At 48.9% G+C, this 24,951-nt stretch overlaps 1 protein-coding gene across 1 annotated transcript in view; it reads right to left on the minus strand.

Annotated features, from left to right (window-relative positions):
• The window catches only part of ALK (ALK receptor tyrosine kinase), a 2,610,699-nt gene that overhangs the window by 1,580,539 nt on the left and 1,005,209 nt on the right, over nucleotides 1-24,951 (minus strand). The window contains exon 5 of the mRNA XM_086925973.1: nucleotides 6,589-6,784. Within this exon, the coding sequence (XP_086782099.1) occupies nucleotides 6,589-6,784 (196 nt within the window). The remainder of the gene's footprint in view (nucleotides 1-6,588; nucleotides 6,785-24,951) is intronic.

The raw sequence follows: 24,951 nt of genomic DNA on the forward strand, positions 1-24,951 counted from the left end.
GGGCTGGCCTCTGCGGCCGCAGTATTTCAGAAAATGATGCACCAGCTGTTCAGAGACATAAAAGGCGTCCAATATTTCCAGGACGACATTCTGGTGATGGGACGCGACAGACTGGACCACGATCAGAAGCTCGGAAGAGTACTACAGACATTGGAGAGTAAAGGCCTCACGGCAGAGTGGACAAAGTGCCGATTGGGCCTGGAATCGGTGACGTATCTGGGCCATGAAATAGGAGTGCGGGGCATCACACCAAAGACAGAAAACGTCAAAGCAATCGCAGAAGCGCCGCCCCCCAAGAACAAGGAAGAGGTCAGGTCGTTCTTGGGGATGGCGGAGTACTACAGCAAGTTTGTGGTACACTTTGCTTCAAAGACCCATCACATGAGACTGCTGACCAGGGAGAGCACAGCGTTCCAGTGGACACCGGAAACCCAATCCGAGTTTGAAACAATCAAGAAGGACGTCACGGGAGCTGTGCCGCTTAAAGGATATGACCCACAGGGCGCCACAGTGCTCACTACCGACGCCAGTGACAAGGGCCTGGGGGCTGTACTCATGCAGGATCGAGGAAGAGGAGAAATGGAGACGATCAGCTTCGCATCCAGGGCACTGACGGATACCGAGAGCAAGTACAGCGTGATTGAAAAGGAGATGCTGGCGGTGGTATGGGCCATGACGAGATTCCGGCAATTCCTATGGGGCACCCGATTCCTACTCAAGACAGATCACAAGCCGCTGGTGAAAGTGCTAACATCAAGCGGACATGCCAGTGCCACTCCCAGGATATCCAAAATGACCCTGAAATTACTCGAGTTCAGGTATGATGTGGAGTACATCCCCGGGAACAGGAACCGAGTGGCCGACTACCTGAGTAGAGCAGCCGCCATGGAGCCAGGGGAGGAAGACCCTGCAGGCAAAGGGGAATTGGTAGCTCTCGTAGAAGACCAGGAGAAACTAATCAGCCATCAGGAATGGGCAGAGGCATACGAGGAGGACACAAAGATGAAGGAAGTGAAGACGCACATCGTACAAGGCTGGCCAGACAAAAGACATGTGAGTGCGAGTATGAAGCCATACTACGAAGTAAGGGAAGAACTGTCGCTAGGAGACAAAGGAGTGTTCACTTACAGAGGAGACAAAGTGATCCCCCCAAGGAACCTCATCACCAAGCTATTGGACCTGCTACATGAGGGCCACTTAGGCATAGGAAAACTGAAGGCAAGAGCCAAACAAAACTACTGGTGGCCAGGCATGGACATAAGGGCAGAAAGGCATGTCAGAGAGTGTCCACAGTGCCAAGGAGCGGACAAGACCCTAAAACCCCTGCGACCAGCGTTAGGAAAGTTCAACCCCCCCTCGAACCCGTGGGAAGAGCTATCTATAGACATTTTAGGACCTGTCTTAGATGACCAGGGCACACAAAAGTATGTGTGTGTTCTAATGGATCGATACTCCAAGTGGCCGAGCTAAGGGTGGATGAGACTATGGACACAGAGAACATCTTAAAGTTCCTGTCAGAGACCTTTACAAGGGAAGGAATCCCCAAGTCCATTCTGAGCGATAACGGACCCCAGTTCACGTCGGAAAAGTGGAGCAAATTTATGCAAAGGAATGGCATCACCATCAAACACACGGCGATCTACCATCCAGCCGGAAATGGCTTAGTGGAACGGTTTAATAGGGTGGTGATGGGAGCCATACAAGCCGCAATCACCTGTAACAAAGACTGGGAGAAAGCACTAGAGAATATGGTGTGGGCTTACAGAATCACCCCCACTGGCACGGGGTACAGCCTGTTCCAGATATTGAGAGGGCGAGAACCCTTCACACATGATAACAGGATTTGGAAGGAGAAGGTTATCACCAGTGAGTGGTCCCCCGCAGTGGTACGGGCCAACTTAGAAAGGGCACAAACCATCTACACCAACCATTACAACAAACGAAGGAATGTGAAAAGAACAGGTCTGGAGAAAGGGGAGTGGGTAAGAGTAAAACTAGCCACTCTGCAGAAGAAAGGAGACAGTAAATATAGCAAACCCTTGCAAGTTAAGGAGGTGTATGATCGAGCAGCCCCGCTGAGTGATGGAAATGTGTGGTCCCAGGACCGCATGGCCAGGTGCAACAAGGTCTTGAGCTGGGAACAACCTGGAACGGAATGGGAAGACATGGACGATTCGAATGTGGAGAGGAGACAAGGTGCAAGTGAGCAGCAAGGTGGAGTAAGCGCCGGGACGGTACGAGAAGGTGAAGAAGCGAGCGGAAGTCGAGGAACCGAGATGGACAGGCTGGAGAGAAGCATGAATGAAGGTGGGGCTATGAGTGAAGGAGCGGAAGGCACCGAGATGCAGAGCCAAGGGACTCCGGAGAACCCCGTCAGGGTTACAAGGAGTGGAAGGCAGGTGGTAAGGCCCTCCAGATTTCGAGACTTCGAATTGGACACTGAACTGTAAGTGACTCAGTAAAGTTTGGTAAAAGGGGGAGATATGTAGTGTGCGCACTAGTTGATGCACGTCACGTAGACGTGACGTGCAGTGGCCATGTTGGCGGCGATGCGCGCGCAGGTTGGATTGCGCGCCGAGCACAGGAGAGAGACGGCAGCGCCGGCCGGCGCTCCTCAAACAACCACGATTTATCATTAATAAATACCCTTTCAAGTACAATCGGAAGTCAGCGTGTCATTGGTGAATGCCAACATTACAGCATGGACAATGAGTGGTTCACTGTGCCACATGTACTCAGTGCTTTCAAAGGCGCGGGTTCCCTGAAAGGGGCGTGGCCAAACGAGCACAACTAGGAATCCTTTACAAGAGACATGCCTTGTGTTATTAAGGGAGTGTCCTAAGCCACCCCAAACCAAATGGAAATTGCATAGGTAGGAGGGTATTTTAAAAATATCCCAAAAACCAGACTATCGGACAACACAATCGAGGTGTGCTCCTTACAAAGGAATACATCATTGACTTTTGTTGGAGACCAGCATTTGCTATCCCTCTGGAGATATGGCATGATCCCTCACAGGGTGTCTCTGGAATTGGGTCTTCAAAATGAGGTAACAAACAATGTAGCCGATGTCACTTTTTATTATTAATGAATTGGGTCGAGTACAGGGCAGACTATCTTCAAAAGCAACAAGCTGTTCTGCACTTCTGTTGAAAGTCCCCTCAGCAGCTTGTGGGGGCTTGGGACAGTCTGCAGCACTTCTTCACATGCACCCTCTGCCTGCCTCACACAAAATGTTGTGCCCCTTAAAGGGGCCAATGGAGAGACAGCCATGCACACCCACACTTACACAACGATAAGCACACACAGATCTAACAGGGTGTATCATACAGGTTTCCTTCATTGCTTCCGGGGAGACAAGTGTAAACATTTTCCTCTTCTTGCACCATTTTAGAACAACTGATTGTAGATCACAGGGACCTGCCAGGGAAAGCATATCTTGCCCTTTAAAAAACGCTTCACAGAAGTGAAGAATGAGGGAGTTGGACAAATGCCTGCCTTCCCTTAAAGCAGAAAGCATGCTTGCCAAGACTGATTGTTGGTAATTTCTATGCAGCATTTTTGAATGATGCAACTATTTCTGTCAGCAGGCAAACTGAATAGGAGGCCTGAAAAGGTCCTTTTATGTTACTGCTGGTACTGAGTCCTGGCAGGACCTGCCCCACTTAATGCCCCGCACGGACATCATTAGACAATTATTCAGTAACCTTACGTTTACACGGTCATTTACAAAACCTACGAATTTACAGAGGTTGCAAAAACACTAAATCGCCATCTGAAGCTTTCCAACAGTACTTCTTGCAAAGAGTTATGAGATTCCAGTTGCTTTTAGTGAAATCAGATTCACAAACACATTTGGTCATAGTGAACAACTGAGATTGCAAACATTCCCACGCATTAGTACAGTGGTACTTTTGGATTTTAACTGTTCCTACACCCCCTCCAATTTGGGATGCACACAAAAAGGCTTTTACATGGGTTTTGTGTGGTTTCTCAGTGTCTATCCTGGTCCAGTTCACACACCTGGCAGAAGATTCACCCATGCATGCGTAATCCTTCAGTACACTGGGTAGTAAATCCTTTAATGAGGGCTGATTTGCAATTTTCAAAAGGTATCTCACAAGTCGTGCCACTTGTGATTGTACGCGGAATGCACGCGGAATGTGCACGTGCAGATGGCTCGGGTAATAGGTGCTCCATGTGCTCAAACCACCTGCTGTGCAGTGGCATAACGTTAGCCTCTGCAGCCCCCACAGTGTGGGAGGGCTCCCTCCGGCACTGTGCGCAGACACCTAGCCTGAGTGCTCCCGACAGGGTCTGGGGGGAGGGGCTCCCTCCATGTACTTTGCAGGGGGACCCCCTCAAGTTTCGTTACGCCACTGCTACCGTGTTAATGAGTACTAAAGACCTCACTGACAATCCCAGCTCTGGCCCTCCGAGTCTCTATTGGAGAACCTACAGTCGAGCTGTGTGGCTCATGCATTCATCAGGTCCCCTGGCATTGACGGTTTCGTCTTCACGCCTGTTCCTCGCACTGATATGCTGTGAGATGCATATCCTGTCGAAATTTCTAATTTCATTCTCTTAACCTTGGCGAAAATGCTCTTTGTTTTTTTTACAGGTGTTGAGAATATTTAGATGTTATTAGACAAATATAAAAATATTGATGGACAAGCCATCAATGTTTTTACATAGGTGCTTTCTTCTATAGGGGGATCTTGAAGTCTCTTTGCCTTATCTTATGCCTCACAGTCACCCAGTGTTGGCTATTAGGTTTGAATTGTTTTCTTTTTTACCTTGCTTCCAATATTTTTACTCTTTTTTTTCTTTTATTTGAATTGCTCCACATTCCGCCTCCTAGCTGTTCTACATAAAAAAACACAACTTTCCAAGCTTACCTTTCAATTCTCATGACGGAACGGTTCCGTCATGAGCATCGGTCGGGCTGTGCTCATGACGGAACCGTTCTGTCATGACCACGCCCGTTTTCATTAGAGCCCAGCACCGGCGGTAAATCTGCACCGCACGGATGAGGTTAACGATAGCCCAGGTTTACCAAACAACGCAGCGCAGCAGCCAAAGTTCATGTGCTGCACTGGGGGAGGGCAGGAAAGTACCATATCTTCGGAGATATGGCACTATCCTGCTTTCTCCCTCACACTGCTGTACAATCAGTTCACCAAGCACCATGCACACACTTTTGCTCCATAGTGCATTGGTGTCTACATGAGTCCAGTATAGGTTTTGTACTGTAAGGGGCGCCTTCCAGCACAAAATACTGTGGGTCTGATTATGACTTTGGCGGTCTTGGGACCAGCGTAGCGTCGGACTCAACGCCCGCCGACCAGGCATTCCAAACAGGCCTATTATGATATTGTCATTTTGCACAATAATAGACCACCAGAGCACCGCCTACATCGACAACCATTCGTAGATTGCTGCAGACGGCGGTACAGAGAAATTCATCGCTGTCCGAATTACGAGTTAGGTTTCCGGTGAGCTGACTGGCGGGAAGACTGCCTGCTTCTAGTCGGCGGAATCAAAGGAATTGGGGTGCACTCTCACCCATTTCCTTTTCTTCCCTTCAGTCTCCCACGTGGATCCCTTCCTCCAGGTCCCCGCTTCACAGCAGCATCTTGTCCCCGAAGAAAACAACACTGTTAGTGCCGAAATACAGGTAGGTCCTTTTTTACCCATTGACTGGACAAGGGACATATGGTCCAGAATCGAGCAATGGGAAAGTACTTGCAGTAGGTATTTTTCACATGCAATGCATATGTGTACATTCAACACTTTTGCAGTCAAAATATACACACATGAATCAACACAAATAAAAAAACCTTCACCACAGTCAGAAACACTGCCGCGTGACCAGCGGTGACATCGTAATATGACGGGGGTTTTCTTGGGACTGCCTGGTTGGCAGTACGGCAGTAAGACCACCGAACGCGTAATCAGGCTTTACTTCTAGACTAATTTTGAAAAGGTTTCCCACTTCGGATGTGTGTTGTATAGTGCAGCACACATGTAAAGTGGGAAAAGTTAGAAGAAAGAAAAGTATTTCTCCTTTTTAATGGCTCCTTCCCAATGGCTTGGTGCTGCGTTGCGTTACTTGCAGGCAATTTTCCACCGCAAAACAAGTCATGTGCTGGAAAGTAAATCCAACAAAAAATATTTTGTGCAGGTTTGTATCCCGTTTGTGATGGAAACCCAGCACAAAAGGTTTGTAGATCTGGCCCTATGTTTCCCAATCTTTAGTTCTATAACATCATTCATCCATTCACCCACACCCACGTATTCAGTCACTTAGAATTGCTTTTTTGCCTGGACGGAGGTATGAAGCGCCTCACAAGCGCTACTGTACAATGCGCAATATGCTTGGGGTGCATCCACTATTTTACCCATTCAATAAAAAAAGTACTGTGGATACTTTAGATTTGAGGGTCAAAAATGTGATCCAATGTCCATCCCAAACCTCAAAAGCAGGGTAACCATGGAGGATCCTTGGAAGAGCTTCCAAAATGTTACTGATTTTGCAGTGGCTTCCAAAAAATCAAGGAACAGAAAATATGAAAACAGATAACTTACCCATTATGCCTCTGGCCTGCTGTGGACAGGATTTTGTGGCTGGTTCTGTTGCCGGGCAGCAGTCGCACCACGTACTCTCCTTTTTGCTGGTGCCAGACAGCCACTTCCACTGTGCAGCGCTCATCCCTGCTCCAAATCCAAGGGCTCATAATGGTGCTGTCAATGTTGTCTGTCGAGTTGAGTAGAAGGAAATGGCCTGTGGGTGAAAAGGAAACAGTTTCAGTGTCGTCACAGGATTGAATCTCATGATTTGTTTGTATTTTTCCTAATGTATAATACTTTAAAAACATATCATGGGCTTCTGAAGGAGCATATAGCAAGGTATCTGGGCTGACCCCTACACTGCACCCGTGCCTTTGTATAAACGCAGGACCATATTTACTAATACTTTGCATGAGTTGCATCACGTTTTTTTGCACAGCCCCAGCGTGAAATCTATTTTGGGATTTACAAAGCCCGATTTGCATGGGTTTGCAAAAAAACAAAAAAACGCATAGCACTGCCTTGCATTACGTTCCATCTGGTAGGCGTTACTTGAGTGGAGCATGGGCGATCCAGTGGATCCACTCATGCATTTTGATGCAAAATCATATTTCCGAATGCCTTGTAAGCATGGGTGTGTGCTAAAAATAGTGGGCCTACCCGAGGAGAAATATCTTTATTTCTCCACACTTTTTCCTCTTTGCATGTGTACTGTATTCTGCCGCTAAGAGGAAATTTGCCTCAAAGGATAGTTTTTGTGCTGGAAGGTATTCCTTCCTGAATCAAAACTATTCTGACCACAACCCAGGTATTCCCACTAATGAATAGTTAACCGTACATATATTTTGGCCAACTTGAAGTACAAAAGAGGATTTTAGGAGAAACTGGCACAGGTTGCAAATTGGTAAAAAACAGCTACAGGTGAACATGAGCAACAGGCGATATCAATTAAGAGAATCACTGGCACAATATCAAGGTAAACAATATTGTTTTAACAAATATCGTTGTCAAAAATATTGTTTACCAAATTAATGGTCAGTACAAAAGTATCGGAAATAAAATATTGTTTTACATTAATATAGTCCAAAAACATACAAAAATATTGTTTTGTTAAAAAATATATATATATATATATATATATATATATATATATATATATATATATATATATATATATATTTTAAAGAAGTAAATCCTAAATAATATAGTATTACAATATAATGTAAATTACATAAATATAATATTTATATAATGTAAATTACATAAACTCCACTAATTCTTGATACTATATATAAATATATACTTATATAAACACACACACATATATATATATATATATATATATATACATATATATATATATATATATATATATATATATATATATATATATACATATTTGTGTTTATATGCAAGTAACTCGCCACCAAAGACAAGGCTCCTGCCTTAGTAGTAAATGACGAAAAGCAGACCCGAATTCTGTGCTTCACTCAGAGTGCTTTATTTCTCAGCCAGCCAGCCGCCATAACGCGTTTCGCTTCCAACGAAGCTTGATCACATGGCAAGTTGCGTTAGGCGGTGACCAGTATTTAAAGTGCTAGTGCAAGGATTAAGCAGAGCCAATAGCGATCAACATAGAAGACATACTTCTCAGTAGCTATACAGAATTACAAGTTAGTGCAATATCTGATCTGGGTAATTATAAAATGAATAAATATGGTAAAATCATTTATCCTTCATAATATTGTTCCAATTTAATAAAATTCCATTTTCGATTTTAAAAAAACACGTGTATCTGCAGATTGATGTCAATTGCAAGTGCAAGATTCAAATTAACCGCATCGCTGCTGCGGTGATTTTTGCGCTGTGCGGCATTTTTTAAATTACCGCGATACATGACGAGCTCAGCTCGTCATCAGCACACGCCACCCGTGGGTGATGACGAGCTGAGCTCGTCATCAGCATCGAAGTGGTTAATACTGCAGCCCATCCAAATATTAATATTTTCTTTCAACAGAATAGCTACTTCAAATAGAGAATTCTCCGCCATGCTGTACAAATTGTTGATATTGCCCATGTGGGCCATAAATCAATTAGTCTACAATCTGGCTCTGACCACAAGTCACATTGACATCCTACTGGTCAATAGGAGTCGTTTATGTGCAAATAATTGTATATTTGTGTTTATATATTTATATATAGCGTAACAATTATATACAAATGTATATTTTACATTTTATGATAAAATTTAGTAATTTTTACTAAGAAAAGCATTTATGTGTGTATATATATATATATATGTATATATACATATATATATAAATAAACTTTAAGAAATATAAACAAATTCTATCACATAAAAAATTAAATAAATTACCAAAAAAGTAAAACAAATAAAAACTAAATAACATTCAATTACAAAATGTAAAAAAAAGAAAAAATTTCAACTAATGATATAAAATAAAAAAAATAAAATAAAAAAATATATACAACCAATATTAGGAAAAGTATTGTAGTCTGGGAGCATTAGCTATACAATTCCCTCTCCAGTTTATGCAACAGTGAGGAAAGTGTTGGACTTGTGATGCAAAGACCTGTGCTGAGGATGTGCCTTGGAGCTGTGATTCAAGGGCACTGCGATTTGCAATGCAAAGTCCAGCTTTGGGGATGCGTCGCGCTGCGGCGGTTACTATGTGGCTGCGAGGAAATGCATCGAGCTGCATCGGTTCTACTGCACAGGACCGAAGGTGGGATGTCAGAGCACCTTCAGGTCCACTTCCAAAGGTCCAGGACTTGGGTGACACCACTCGGGGGGGCAAGACTCACAGTGGACTGAGTCCATGTCCTGAGTTGGAGTGTGTTCTGTTCCTAAGGCTCTGATCGGGAAGCCGGCCAACTAGCCCTTCAACTCACACTAGTAGTTCTGGGATCAAGATGCAGGCTCAGTCCTTTCACTCAACAGCAGGGTAGCAGGTCTTCCGAGTCTTTCACAGGTTCAGAGGTGTACCGAAGAGCTGGGTCTGAGTAGGAGAAGGTTCTGGAGGTTTCCACCTCCAGAGGTGTTTGGAATTTCCTTCCTCCTTTCCCTGGCACCAGCTTGTCTGGGATCCCAATAGACTAGTGTCAATCATTTTGTGAGTGTGCCCTTGCAGAGCCTTTGTAATGTGCAATTGAGGTAGGTGACAGCTCCTCTCCCTTGTCAAGTGAGAGATGGCCCAACCTGCCAACCTCCCAAAGCCTATGCTCACAAGGACCATCTTACCAGCCACACCTAGTCTTGTGACCCAGGAAACAGGCTGTAGGCACCAAATGGTTAGGACATGTCAGAATTGTGACTTAAAATACGACTTTACCAATAATGAGGGCTTTAAATTCCAATCCTATGGACACCAAACTTGACATTCCTACCTTCCCCAAATCGCAAGTTATCCCTTATTAAATGCAATAAGTTAACCCAGAGTTATCCTATAGAAGAGGTAGGCCTTGCGGTAGTAAAAATGAATTTAAGAGGTTTTCACTACCAGGACATGTAAAAGTTATATCTTCATGTCCAGCTTTTTAAATATACTGCACCCTGCCCTATGGACTATTTAGGGCCTACCCTAAGGTTGAATTATATGAATTTAAAAGGACGTTTTGGGCCTGCAAATTGTTTATTTTGCCAGGTTGAAATGGCAGTTTAAAACTGCACACGCGGGGGAGGAGCTACGACACCAACCAAGATGGCCGCATAGTCTCCCGGCTCCGCTGACCTCCGTCCTTTGCTCTATCATCCTGTTGCTTATCCTGATTACCTGCACCGGATCTGTGTGTGTGATCCGACCCGCACTCCAGTGGTGCAATCCCGGAGTTTCTCCGCCGTTGTGGAGCGGAGCTACGTCGATGGTCGCATTGAGGCCTAACCCAGCAGAGAAGCCGGGGTCTCGAGTGCTGGCTCTGCCGGGTCCGAGTTGAATAACAACGGACTGCTGAAGGTGGTTGGGTCCGGTCTCTGGAACACTCAGACTTTTTTGATTGTTTTGCTACCATCAGCTGCCTGGTGCCCTACAGAAGGTGAGGTGACGAGTGACGCACGGTGCTGTGTCACGGGGGTCCCTGACCGGGGGTCCGGTATTCACATCACCGTTCCCCCGGGTCGGTGCCTCGCTGCGTACTACTGCTCACTGACCGTCAGTCCCTCATGGCTTACTCCTGCTCCGCCTAATTTTGCCCCGGAGAAGGCGCCTCTCCGTGGGGTCCACCATGCTGGAGGACGAAACGAATCTAGCGGAACAGGCTCGAAATGACCCGTCACTGAGTACGGTGCTGGAGGCACTCATGGCACTTAAGGGAACTATTGAAGTCCAGACTTGCAGTTTGTTGTCTGCGACGGATGGACTCATAGGCATGAGACCGGATCCTGACTCGATGCCCGCGACCCGGCAGCCAGCCCGCTTTTCAATGGATGTCTCGGAGGTGTATCTTGACCCGACGATGGAAGCAGTGTTTGCCCCTATTGAAGTGGATCTACCTGACTGTACTGTGCCTGGTCACCCCACGGAACCGTTGGAACCCCCGATTGTGTATCCCCCGGAACATTTACATGTCGTCTCCATTTTGGATCCTTCCACTTTCTATCCTTTGCTGTTTCGGACCGTGTCGACTCCCCTCCCCTGTCGGTCTTTCAAGATGGCGGATGGGGTAAAACTTGGCTTCGGAGGCAGGGAGGGTCAACATTGGTACCAGCCATTTACATCGGGACCTGCCTTTCTTTTCTCATCTGTGTACTCCTGTTCGGTAGACTTTAACAGTACTTTGTGGGAAGTGCTTTCCTTAATTGATTACTTCAGTGAATTTGATCGACGGGGCCAGGGTTGAGATTCTTCTCCGAGTCTCTCATTGTGGCACTATGTTTAACGGGATTGTTTATTATTGACCTAACGGAGTCTGGCTAAGACGGGGGAAGGAGACCGGGAGCCCGTAGAACTATGCCCTCCTCCGATTTCCCTCATTGTGTGGGGTTCTTTGCCTTTTCCTTTTTCTTCCCTTTCTACTATATTTCGGGTTCTGGTTACTGGGCGACAGGCACGCTGCGAGGGGGGTGGCCGTAGTCATCAGCAGGGGTGCAGGGTGGGGGGGTGTGGGGGTGGGTGTTTCGTTTTTATTTTTGTTCTATGGCCTCTTTCTTCCTTCTCTTCCCTTGCCTTTTCTTTCTTTTTCCTTTTCCGGGTTAGTGTAGTGGATTCGGCTTTCCTTACATCCTTGTTTCTACATCTGTACCTTGACTTTTCTGAGGTTTTGGTGCTGTGGGGCGGACAATGATGATGGCGTAGACGAATAATAGTGTGCTACTTATCCTGATGTCGTATGTCTTAACGCCGCTGACCTACACGATAGCGAACTTATTTTGGACACGTTGTTCTTTTGCTCGCCCCCTTTTGTGATCCGAGACACTGTACGACACCTGATCCTTTCAACTTTTTATATGTAAAATGAAAACCTCTTATCCTGTTTCCGAGTTGAACTGCTTTTGCAACCGATGTGCTTTGTGGATGGAGTTCCTATGCTCCCCAGGGAGGATGGGTCTGACGTTGGATTGTAATGACGTACTGAAATGCTTAGCGGCCAGCCCTGGGGGGTGTAGGCCCGTGTCTGTATTTGATTGCAAATGTTAAATAAAGGTTTTCAAAAAAAAAAACTGCACACGCACACTGCAATAGCAGGCCTGGACATATTTAAAAGCCTACTTAAGTAGGTGGGACAATAAGTGCTGCTGATGCACTAGTAGTATTTAATTTACAGGCACTTTACTAGGAACTTACTTTACTTTACTTTACTAGGAATTTAAATGTGCCAATTGGGTGTAAGTTAATTTTAACATGTTTAAAGGTGAGAGCAGAAGAACTTTAGCACTGGTTAGTAGTCCAAAAAATAGGAGGGTGAAGGCAGACATTTCGGGATGACCCTGCAGAAACGGCAAAGTCCAAGAGGAAAGATCCAGAGATTGAGGTGATTACAAATAATGACAATTTTATCCAAAAGGAGGCAGCCATTGAACATTGTAGTCAAGTTGAATACGTTGGATAGCTGGAAAACTGAGCTTCAAGATAGTTTTTTTGAGTTTAAAAGTATAAAACAATAACCTTGATAAAAGAGAAGTAGTTACATCCAGTAACTGGGAGTCTCATGATTTCAAGTTAGCCAAGACTCCTGAAGGAGTCTGTCCAAAAGAGTGTACAAGAAGGGGCAAAAATGTTGATGGCTAGTACAGATTTAGCTGCAAAATGTAATTTAATTACGGAAGAACCGGGGGGGCGGAGCTAGCCAGCGTCGATGGCGGACGCGTGAGCTTTCGGCTCCTCGCCTTAGCACCGGAAATATCCTGTTAAATTATCCTTAGAAGTGTCCAATCTGCCATAGCTGGCTCTCCAGCACCCTCTGGCACCCCGGGATTCTGCTGGGTGACTTGCGGACTCTGGCTGGCGAGCCCCCTCCGAGTGGATTGAAGCGAGGTTCCTCGGCGACCTGATGGCGGCGGACTGGGCCTGACGCCACGGACTATCCTGGAGAGAAGGCCGTGCGACGTCATCTGACGTGCGGCCTCGAAATCTGACGAGGGCGGTGTGGTCTCCGGCCGGACTCACACTTGGCTTTTTCCTTCACCGGAGCGACCCCCTCTCATCTGCTGCCGCCTCATATCGGCACGATTTGCCCTCCCACGCAGTGGGTCCCCGGCGAAGCGGACACTGTGCACCTGTACTACGAGGCGGAGCAGTCGCCACTTCGGAGCGAACGCGGGGGCAGGCCTACTCTGGGGTTTCCTGCGGTCCCCGCGTCCCCACGCCACATCAGACTGGCGGTGCCCGGTGCTGAGACTTATGAACAAATATTGCCCTGTGTCAAGCGAGTGAGGGTGTCGCCAAAGTGATCGGAGGCTGTTGGTCCGCCATAACGGACGCCATCTTGTCTGCATCGTGCCTCCGGCACAGACCCAGTATCTAGTGGCAGTGGATCGCCGGCAGGTGTGTCTCCCACGCTGCCCTTGCTGACTGGAGTCAACGAGGAACCTATTGGTTTTGTGTTCCCCTGCGGCAGGAGAGGAACATGGGGAAAAACGACGCCACTCAGGCGAAGCTCTCCTTTGACCGGCGTCGCACGAAGGGGCCCGATACGACGGCCCCGGAGGCGTCCCCGAAGGGGGCCACTGCGACTGCCCCAGCGACTACAGAGCTCCGGGACATGCTGGCCGCCTTGGAAAAGGGCATTCAGGACAGTATCGCGTCTGTGGGCTCTAAAATAGACGCTTTGTTGTACCGCATGGACCGCATGGCGGAGCGTGTGGACAAACATGCGGAGCGCCTGGACATGGCGGAACGTCGACTCACGGAAGCTGAGGAGGCGCAGACCGAATGGGACAAGGACAGGAAGCAATTCGGTAGACTTTTGCAGGTCATCCGTGATAAGACGGAGGATTTGGAAGCGCGCTCACGCAGGTCCAACATCCGTATAACGGGAGTGGCGGAAACGACTCAAACTGGGAAGATGGAGCTCTATGTCGAGAAATTGCTGAAACTACTACTCGGGGAGGAGGCTTTCTCCCCCATGTTCATCGTGGAACGGGCACATCGTACGTTCGGCCCACAACCGCAGCCGGGCGCGCCTCCTCGTCCCATCATCGCGAAGCTCCTCAATTACCGCGACAGGGACATTGCTTTGCGCTTGGCGAGGGACAAGGGTCAGCTCCAACATGAGGGCATGAACATTTCCCTCTACCCGGACTTAACGGCCAAGGTACAGGAGGAGAGACGACAGTTTGCGCCGTATAAAAAACAACTGCACACGCTGGGCCTTGACTATGCGATGCTGTACCCTGCCAAGCTTCGCATTAATACAGGAGGGCGATCATATTTCTTCACGGATCCCAAAGAACTTCACAAATCCCTGAGGGTATGGACACGGGAGCATAAGGAGGTTTGGCAGAGCCAGGAAGACGACACTGGTTCAGCCTCGAACCTGGAAGAGCAAGACTAGAGGGGCTCTGCCGGAACATTTGGCTCTTCCTGCCAAGGGATGGACACGATCCCGTAAAATGGTAGAGCTGCGCCACCCCCCTGGGGGCGGTAAGTCCGGATTACATGGAGGCTGCCTACACTGTTTGGAGGGGCTGCGACCACACTGCTCTGACTCGTGCATTATGGGCGGCTGGTGAGGAGATCGCTTGGCACTGCTGAGATGTGAGATTTGGTCAATATAACATTGTCGGGGGGTTGGTGGGGTTGGGGGGCTGTTTGATGAGCTTTACGATGGACACTGGACCACAAGCGGGGCTGGGATGGAGTGTCGAACTGAACAAATACATCGGGTCAGTTGGTGGTGTTGTTCTATTCAGGCGCGCTTCGCCCCGGTGCCTTTGGTTGTGTGACTCGCCAGGGAGTTGAGTTTCGAACTGACGAACACTCTGCTATTTTTGGTTTGATGGGGGTAGTTTTTGGGACCTGTCTGACCTGGTTGGGGGTGGTCGGCTGTGGGTGGGTGGGGGAGCGAGAGGCGGGGTCTGGGGTCTGGGCTGTTGGGGGTATTTGCCTTGGGGTGTTTGAGGGGTTCGTACTTGATGTGAGTGGACTGCTTTGTGGAACTGTAACTGCATGGAAATGCCGGCTGGCTACAATGGGGAAACGTGTACTGCTGTGTTGTGTTCTTTCCATCCCTGATGCCAACAGGGTTCATAGGCCCTTGCAATGTCTCATGCTGCGATGAATGTTCCCACACGTGCCCCACACACGCTGAAATTGATAACCTGGAATGTTCGAGGCCTGAACGACTTTCGAAAGTTGAGGAAGGTCCTCGGCTACCTACACAGACACCATGTCGATTTGGCCCTGCTGCAAGAAACACACTTGCCTATCAACAGTAGGATGTTGCAATCCAGATGGTTGGCGGGGAATATAGTGGCAGCAGGCTTCACGACGCATGCCCGGGGGGTGTTAACCTGGGCTAATCCCTCTTCACAATTGAAATTGATCCTGGTACATGCGGACACGGAGGGTAGATATGTCCTAGCTAGATGTGTGGGTAAGGGACTTGACCTGCTGGTAGTTAATGTTTATGGCCCCAATTATGATCACCCTGAATTCTATGTGACTCTGTCTGCCCACTGTAGGTCTCATGCTCAGCCTGGGATGTTGTGGGGGGGGGGGGGATTTTAATTTTGTGTTTGACCCCGCCAGGGACCGCTCCGCGGGCCCCACTCGGCGACCGGTAGCTTCTGCCGCCTATATGAGAGCTGAGTTGACTAAATTAGACCTAGTGGATGTCTGGAGGGACAAACACCCCACAAAGGGCGGCTTTACACACTACTCGGCCTTTCACAACGTGCATACTAGGATAGATTACTGGTTAGCGTCTCCTCCGGTCCTTAGTGGTATCAGCGCGTGTGAGGTTCTCCTGCGCACGCTCTCGGACCACTCCCCCATTCTGATACACCTCTCCACTGCCAGGAAGGGGATACCGGCCTTCACCTGGAGGTTCCCTCCTTTCGCTCTGCTGGATGATGCCTTTCGAGGTGAACTGGCGGAAGACATAGAACAATATTTCGCAACTAATCTAGACTCGGTTGAAGACTTTTTCACGGTCTGGGAGGCTTTCAAGGTGTTCATTAGAGGAATGGCTATGTCCAAGCATTCCAGTGTGCTACGCTCCATTAGGCGGGAACTTACCGCTTTAGAAACTAAGCTAGCGGAACTAGAGAATCGACAATTATCGTCTCCTAGCACTGACGATGGCCCGGCGCTCACCCAGCTGATCTCGGAGTATCAGACTCTGGCGGATAGAGAACTTCTCTATATGGGCAAATACGCCACGGCCCGAGTGTATGGTGAGGGGGATAGGCCGGGCGCCCTGTTGGCTCGCATGGTTCGGAGCTCGCGGAGGCCTCTGGTTATTGAAGAACTGAGGACCCCGGAGGGTGATACAGTCGTGGAGGAGGAACAGATACTAGGGACCTTTCAAGGCTACTATACTGAACTTTACCAGTCCAAGACGCAGGGTGTGTAGAGCGAAATGGACGATTATTTGGACCACATTGCCATGCCATTCCTCAAGAATTCGGATAGGGAGTTTTTGATGGCCCCCTTCCATGAGAACGAAATCCTGGAGGCCCTTGCTAGTATGAAATCGGGGAGTGCTCCGGGTTCCGATGGACTTACGGTTGGCTTTTATAAAGCCTTCAAAGATATTTTGCTCCCGCATTTGGTCGCCCTCTTTGACACTATTTGCGAGGATGGTGAGATGCCACTCACCATGCGTGAGGCGTTGCTGGTCACTATACCAAAGCCAGGGAAACCTCCGGATCTTTGCAGTTCGTACAGGCCACTCAGTCTGCTGAACGTGGACGCAAAGATTTATGCCAAAGTCCTCGCCAACCGACTGGCTCTATTAGTGCCAGAGCTGGTCGCTCCGGAACAGTCTGGTTTTGTCCCATGTAGAAATTTAACCTACAACATACGCACGGTGCTGGGCACGATGCAACATGTCAAGCAGGAGAACCGCGCGCTGGCAATATTCCTAGACATGGAAAAGGCGTTCGACTCGGTTGAGTGGCCTTTCATGATCAGAGTACTACGGAAGCTGGGCTTTGGCGAACCGTTTCTGCAGAGAATCGGGGCGCTGTACCATCGACCATTGGCCAGACTGCGGTTGGGAGACAGAGTGTCGGAGCCGATCTACATTGGCAGGGGGACTCGACAGGGCTGCCCTCTGTCGCCGTTACTCTATGCCCTGGTGGCGGAACCCCTTGCTTGTGCCATACGGGAGTACCACAGTCTGGAGGGTATAAGCTTTCCCACCTACAAAATAGGGATCTCGACGTACGCTGATGACACCTTGCTGTACGTCCGGAACCCGGAGTCTAATCTGTCCGCGGTACTCAGGGAGGTGGTCCGCTTTGGATCACTCTCGGGGCTGAGGGTGAATTGGGACAAGTCCATCGCTTTCCCTCTCACCCCGGTGACACAACCCTTTGACATGGAGTACCCACTGCAGTGGACCACCGACTCGGTCCGGTACTTGGGCATTCGCCTGCACACTGATCCCGAGGTCCTGGTTCGGGATAACTCCGGCGTAGCATACAATAAATTGGTAGACGATGTCGACGCCTGGATTAGACTCCCGCTATCCCTCTTGGGCAGGATCGCTATCATGAAAATGATAGTGCTACCCCGATTCCTGTTCCTTTTCCTTAACATACCAGTGGTTCTGTCGAAGTCGTTTTTTAGACAGCTCACGCAAGTCATGATCCGACTGGCCTGGGGCGACAAGCAACCGCGAATACAGTGGGCGACTCTGACTCTCCCCTGCGAGATGGGGGGTTTGGGGGCTCCGGATCTGGAGCGCTACTATCGAGTTGCGCAAGCTTCTCATCTCCACTCATGGGTACACGGTGACGCACGCACGCCGCACCTCATTCTGGAAAGGCTGTTTGTAGACCCGCTCCCCCTGCCTGCCACGATCTGCCTCCCGGCGGATCGTTCAATTGGAAGGATGGACTCTCTTAAGGCGACCAACCACGCATGGCATGCCCTGGTGCGAACTCGCGGCTGTGATCTCCTGTACTCCCCATTGATGCCCGTTGAATGGGCTCTCTGGCTGGACCCCTTGGGCGAGAAGGGAGTGGTCGAGGCTTTACGTGCTCTCGGCATTGTGAAAATGGAGGATTTGTTCTCCGACGGTACTCTGAAGACCTGGGATCAGCTCGCTCCCACAGAGTCGGGCCCCTCATTGCTGCAGAAATTCCAATTTCACAGGCTCCGCTCTGCGTTCCGGGAGGTTCTGGGCTCTTCCATGGAGGAGCCTGAGGAGATCCCTGAACTGACTCATATCATTAAATCCAAATCACCTGCAAAATTAAATTCACAAGTCAACAGGTTGGGGGTGACGCATCAGCGCTTACAACCCTCTAAAGCTAGAGCAGCCTGGCAGGACGATCTGCAAACCCCTATAGATGACGCCATGTGGCGATATTGCTGTTCCGGCACGCGCAAAATCTCCCTGAACGGTAGGCACAGGCTGGTGCATTTCAAAGTCCTCCAGCGGGTGTACTACACCCCCGAACGGTTACATCGATATGGCCTTCGCCCCTCTGCGGAGTGTGAGCGCTGCCGAACATTGGTGGCTGATTTCTTTCATAAGGCGTGGCTCTGCCCCGGTGTACAAGCTTTCTGGGGGGAGGTGTTTACGGAGCTTGACCAGATTTTTGGGGAGTCGCTGCCGCGTACTCCGGCACTTGCGCTCCTTGGTTACTCTAAGCCGCTAGCCCCTTCCCTGCGCCGGCTGGTCGATATGGCTCTGCTGTTGGCCAGGAGAGTGGTTGCTGCCTGTTGGATGCGTGGGCCCCTCCCTGCCAAAACAAGATGGCTAAGGGATCTACAATACTGCTGCACTCAAACAGAACTATACAGCGAATTGCTACCGCCCAGGAGTAGGCCAAAAAATATCTGGGACCTTTACAAGGAACACCTGCAAAAGGGGGAGGACGGCGGCTCTGACACCTCCGAAGTGGTTGATCTCCAAGACCAGGTGTTGGAATAGTGGTTTGGACGCATGAGATTCTCTCCCCGAGTAGCGAGATGTGGATCGGGTGGAGTGGCGGGGGAGGGCTACACTGAAGTACATGACATATGGAGGCGTGTGTGGGTTGACACTGGGGGGGACAAATACACTTACGGGGGGATGGCTTGGAACACACGGCAGGCACACCATGGTTTGCTCACGATTAATGAAGGTAATAGTTCCACAATCACACTCGGGGGGGGAGCTGGGATGGTAGTTGGGGTAGTTTCCCTTGACTTTATTTCGACATAAGACCTTACTGCCGCGATTGCGTTCTGGGATGGCCAGTTGACACACTGTTCTACTTGCTGCACACGGAGGGGCATCTCTCTTGGTTACACTGGGATAGCGTCACTACATCACGCCGCCGGGCCTCCGGGATGCCGGCACTCTGGCTGTGTACAGTATTTCTTGATTATTGATCACAAGCTCCTTGTGTTGTGTGAACTAGTGCGATGTGAAACTGTAAAAGAATTGGTGATGTCAATGGCTTTGCTTTCAATAAAGGTCTTTCAAACAAAAAAAAATTACGGAAGAAATATGCCAAGAATCATATTGACCATCAAAGCTTAATAGATGCCCCCTAAAAAGAAAGGGTGCTAAACCAAGTAACCTGATGACAACCCCAGTTGATGCTGTGGTAGTGTACCATGTATTTTGTATTATGGGTAATCTAGAGCAATCAATGTTCCAGGAGTGTGTTATTTTACACCAGTTTGAGGTAAAACAGACTTGATTGAATCTAGAAATGTGAAGCATGACTGAATAACTAAAATATATAAAGTAAATGAGGCTTGCATATCATCGACATGTATGAAGAAGCAAGGGATTGACCAGCTTCATATTAGCTGATGCTGTGGGGTGTGAGTCCTGCAGTGGGAGGTGCCTCTGAAATTTTCACCAGACTCAGGGGTCAGTGACAGTGGCAGAGGCATCAATTGACCAAGCCTGAGCAACCTCCTCTCCCTACTCAACGTATCCACCACCAGGAAATCCACCCATGGCCTAACACTCTCCATCACACCATCCCAACTCTTCCCAGGCAAAACCACCATCACTATTTACAACAACGGGATTGTCCTATTTCAATCGACTGACAGGAACCTGGAACTACTTGACAACCTGTTCCCCACTTTCAAAGAGCACCTATCCAATCCTCGGACTCTCACTCATATCACCCCCTGTCCTACCACCCCTGACGGCACGGCACCCACCCTTAACACCCCCAACCCAGTTCAGCACCAGAACGACACTCACCTCACCTTCACACCCAGCACCACAGGCAATTACCCACCTGCTGCAGCTACCCCGCCCCACCCCTCAATCTCAGACAGAGACCCCGCCCCCCCATACACCACCCGCTCCCCCATCCCCCCTACCTACCCTCGTCTTGCACCTCATCATCCCATACCCTCCCCACACTTTGCACTCCCGTCCCGTCCTCCACCCCAATCTTCTCTGAACACCCTTCCTTCCCCAACTGCACTACACACAACAGGTCTCTCTCCCCGCCTATCTCCCTCTCCACACTTAGCATTCCCGCCCCGTCTTCCACATCCATCTTCTCAGAACACCCTTCCTCCCCCAACTGCTCCCCACACAACATTACTCTCTCTCCGCCTATCTCGCCCCCCATTCTTAGCACTCCCGTCACGCCTAGCCTTCACCCCTCCTTCAATCTCTCACCCCCCACTCTCACCCCCCACTATCCCACCTCCTCCCCCGCTACCACCAGCCTCCACACCACCCCACACCACACACAGAACACCCTCACTTCCCCCGTTCCTCCCTCCCCCCCTAGCACTGATGCCCTTCCCATTAAGGGCAACACCATCCCTAACACCTATCCTCTCTCTAACACTTCCAACCCCTTCACCAGCTCCACCTCCCCACACCGATCCCCACCTGTCTCCAGCAACCTATGCGCCGGTTCTACGCCTGTACCCCTCCCCAACTCCGCGCCCAACATCACGCTGGACATGATTATGTCCTCCCTCCTCCAATTGAAAGAAGAACTACACTCCATCAAAGAGTTGCTCATCACACACCCCAGACACCCCCCTCCCACCACCACCTCTACACCTAATAACACTTCCCCTGCGCCTCCTACTCACCTTACCACACAACACGCCCCACACCGGACTTCTATCCCTTCTCGCAATACCAACAATCACAATACCAATCGCAATCGCATTACCACCAATCGTAATACTCCCTCTACACCTAACAACACTTCCTCCTCACCGCCTACTCGCCTTACCACACAACACGCCCCACACCGGACTTCTATCCCCTCTCGCAATACCAACAATCACAATACCAATCGCAATCGCATTACCACCAATCGTAATACTCCCCCTACACCTAACAACACTTCCTCCTCACCGCCTACTCGCCTTATCACACAACTCCCCCCACACTGGACCTCTATCCCCGCTCGCAATACCACTAACCGCCCCAGACGCACTACCAATAGGGTCTCAGACCATGACACACACGCCCTTCTCCAATCTTACGTCCCGGCCCCCAAAAATCGCCTAGCCACCAACCACCTGTCCATCCCAACGATTATCTCTAACTCCCTCAGGCACCAAAAGGATAACAACAGAGGCGCCGTCCCCAACTACCTCACTAATGTGCCTATCGCTATAAAACCTTCCTCCACCCTCTGCGCCCCTAGCCTCAAATGCATACTTCTCAATTGCAGATCGGCCCAAAGGCATTCTGCGGGGGTCGCCGAGCTCATCATGTCTCAGGAACCGGATCTGGCCATTCTGACTGAAACATGGTTGTCTGATTCTTCTACACCTATCCTGGATATCCTAGTCCCCCCCAACTACTGTATCATTAGACTTGACAGGCCCAAAAAGACAGGCGGGGGAATTGCCTGTATCTACAGAAGCAACCTCTCAGTTACTAAAGTGTCCGCCCCTTCTCTTACTTCCTGTGAATACTTCTGCCTTGATGTCATCAGCGAAAGCAAACCGGTCTGCTCACTTCACATCATATACCACCCACCTGGGGACAAGCTCTCCTTCTGCCAACAACTCATGGACACAATATCAACCAATTCAGGACGGCAAAACACCCAAATTTTCCTTGGCGACTGCAATCTTCATTGGAATGGCAGCAGTGACACAGTGGTAAATAGCCTCAAAAGCTTCCTCAACGCCCTTGATCTCACCCAAATATGCAATAGCCCGACCCATGAGAAAGGTTCTATCCTCGACCTTATCATCTCCAAAGAGGACGCTATTCAACTAGAGTCAATCCAACCTTGTGACTTGTCAGATCATCATATTGTCTCCTTCCTTATCAAAGAAAAAATTAAATTTAACCCAGTGCAACCCTCTAAGCCCAAAGTCTGGAAAAGGGACATGAAGAAACTCAACCCAAACTCCTTACCGCCTAACAGCTGCAATCTCCTACTTCCCCCGTCCGGCGCTACGGACGTTCAACACCTGACTGACCACTATCTAAATGCTATGTCCACAATAATCAATGAGGCTGGACCCTTGCAACTGATAAGAGTCTCGTCCAAGATCTCCAACCCCTGGTATGACGGGAGCCTCAATGAGGATAGACGGGCCATGCGAATGGCAGAGCGCACTTGGAGGTCAGCCCCCTCTGCACTGCACCTAAAAAGCCTGAAGAAACAGAGAAACGCCTACTTCAGAAAAATAAAACGCTCAAAAAGAGATTTCTTCAGCCTCCAGCGCGCCCAAGCAAAAAACCGCCCAAGGAAACTGTTTGAGTTAATCAGAACACAATCCAAAGAACAACCCCAGACAATCAGCACCATGAGCATCACACCTTCCTGTGAAGACTTCTCTGCTTTCTTTAACCAAAAAACCGACAACATAAGAAGCGATCTCCTCAATGACGCAATCCTTTACTCCAACCCCCAACTCACAGCAGCGCCTGAACCAAAGAACAACGCTACATGGTCATCCTTTGGCACCTACTCCGAAGAAGAAATTGGCAGATTGCTCAGCACCCTGAAACCATCCAATCACCTCACTGACCCCCTTCCTGCAAACGCGGTAAAAGACTTTACCCCTTTGCTCCTCCCACTCTGGACTAAAATTATCAATAGCTCTCTTCAACAAGGATCCATCCCTGACGCCCTCAAAGTCGGACAAGTCACACCTCTACTAAAAAAAACAACAGCAGACCCCACTGATCTAAACAACTACCGCCCTATTACAAATATTCCCACCCTCGCTAAACTGTTGGAAAAATGCGTTCAGCTACAACTGACTAAACACATAGACAAGTTTGATCTCCTAAATGCTCATCAGTCAGGCTTCCGTGCAGGGCACAGTACCGAAACAGCCATGACTCACATTGTGGACGACGCCCTCCAAATCCTAGACCAAAATGATACCTGCCTCCTCATCCTTCTGGATCTCTCCTCAGCATTCGACAGTTAAACATGAGAACTTACTCGAACTGCTAAACACAAGAATGGGCATATCAGGGACTGTTCTCAAATGGTTCACCTCCTTTCTACACAACCGCTCACAAAGATTCAAAAGCAACAACCTGATGTCCTCTCCGGTACCTGTATCGCTAGGCGTCCCCCAAGGATCCTCCCTCTCCCCAACACTGTTTAACCTAGTTATGGAACCTCTCACTACTTTGCTACAGACATCCAATGTTCACTTTCACATGTATGCCGATGACACCCAACTCTATCTCAAAATACAATCCCCCAAGGACATCATGCTTCTGAACACCACGATCAGAAACACCCAATCCTGGCTTGCAGAGAATCACCTCAAACTCAATGCACTGAAGACTGAGTTCCTCCTAATCTCACCTCCCGCAAAAATCTCTACGGCTCAAACATGGCTTAAGCACTTAAAAGCTTTAAATGTACAACCTACCGTCGTAGACTCAGCAAAATCCTTAGGCATAACACTTGACGCCAATCTCAACATGCAGCAGCACATCAGCAAGGCAACCAAAGGAGCGAACTTCCAAATCAATACCTTGAGAAAACTTAAAGCCTTCCTTCCAGCCAAAGACTTCCAAACTGCAGTACAATCTATAGTCATCCAGCACATAGAATACGGAAGCACCGCCCTCTGCGGGCTCCCCCTAACTACAACGGCACCCCTAAGAGCAGCCCTTAACGCTGCAGCGAGACTCATCACTGGCTCAAAAAAACACTCGCATATTTCCCCTGACTTTAAATCCCTGAACTGGCTACCTTTTGAAGCCAGAATACATCTGAAAATCGCCTGCATGACTCACAAGGCTGTACACATGAACTCACCCGCCTACCTCACTCAAAAGCTGACAATCTTGGGTGGCTCTAGAACTACTAGAAGCACAAACAATCTTTTGCTGAAACCTCGAAGAATCAGGAAGGAAAAAACCTATAAACGGTCCTTTTCAGGAATGGCACCCAGGATCTGGAACTCACTCCCTCCGGAAACGAGGCTCATCTCCTCCAACAAACTGTTTAAGAAAGAAGTAAAAGCGATCCTCATGGCTAAATACACATGATCTATTATCCTGTAGCTCTCATGAATCCGCTCCGTAATACCTGCCTGACCCCTTGGTCTACCTGTACTACTTGTATCATGACTTATTTGATTGTATATGTTCCCTCTTTGTATTTTGATGTATTGTTAATGCACCTGTCTGACTTTGCACACTGTACCTACACCACCTCAACCATCCCTATTTTTGTACTACTGATGCACCTCAACCATCCCTACTTTTGTACTACTGATGCACCTGTGTGACTATACATCCTGCACGCATCTACCTCAACTATGCCCACCT

The sequence above is a fragment of the Lissotriton vulgaris genome, chromosome 6 (genome assembly GCF_964263255.1).
Source record: "Lissotriton vulgaris chromosome 6, aLisVul1.2, whole genome shotgun sequence".
NCBI classification, from domain to species: Eukaryota; Metazoa; Chordata; class Amphibia; order Caudata; family Salamandridae; genus Lissotriton; species Lissotriton vulgaris.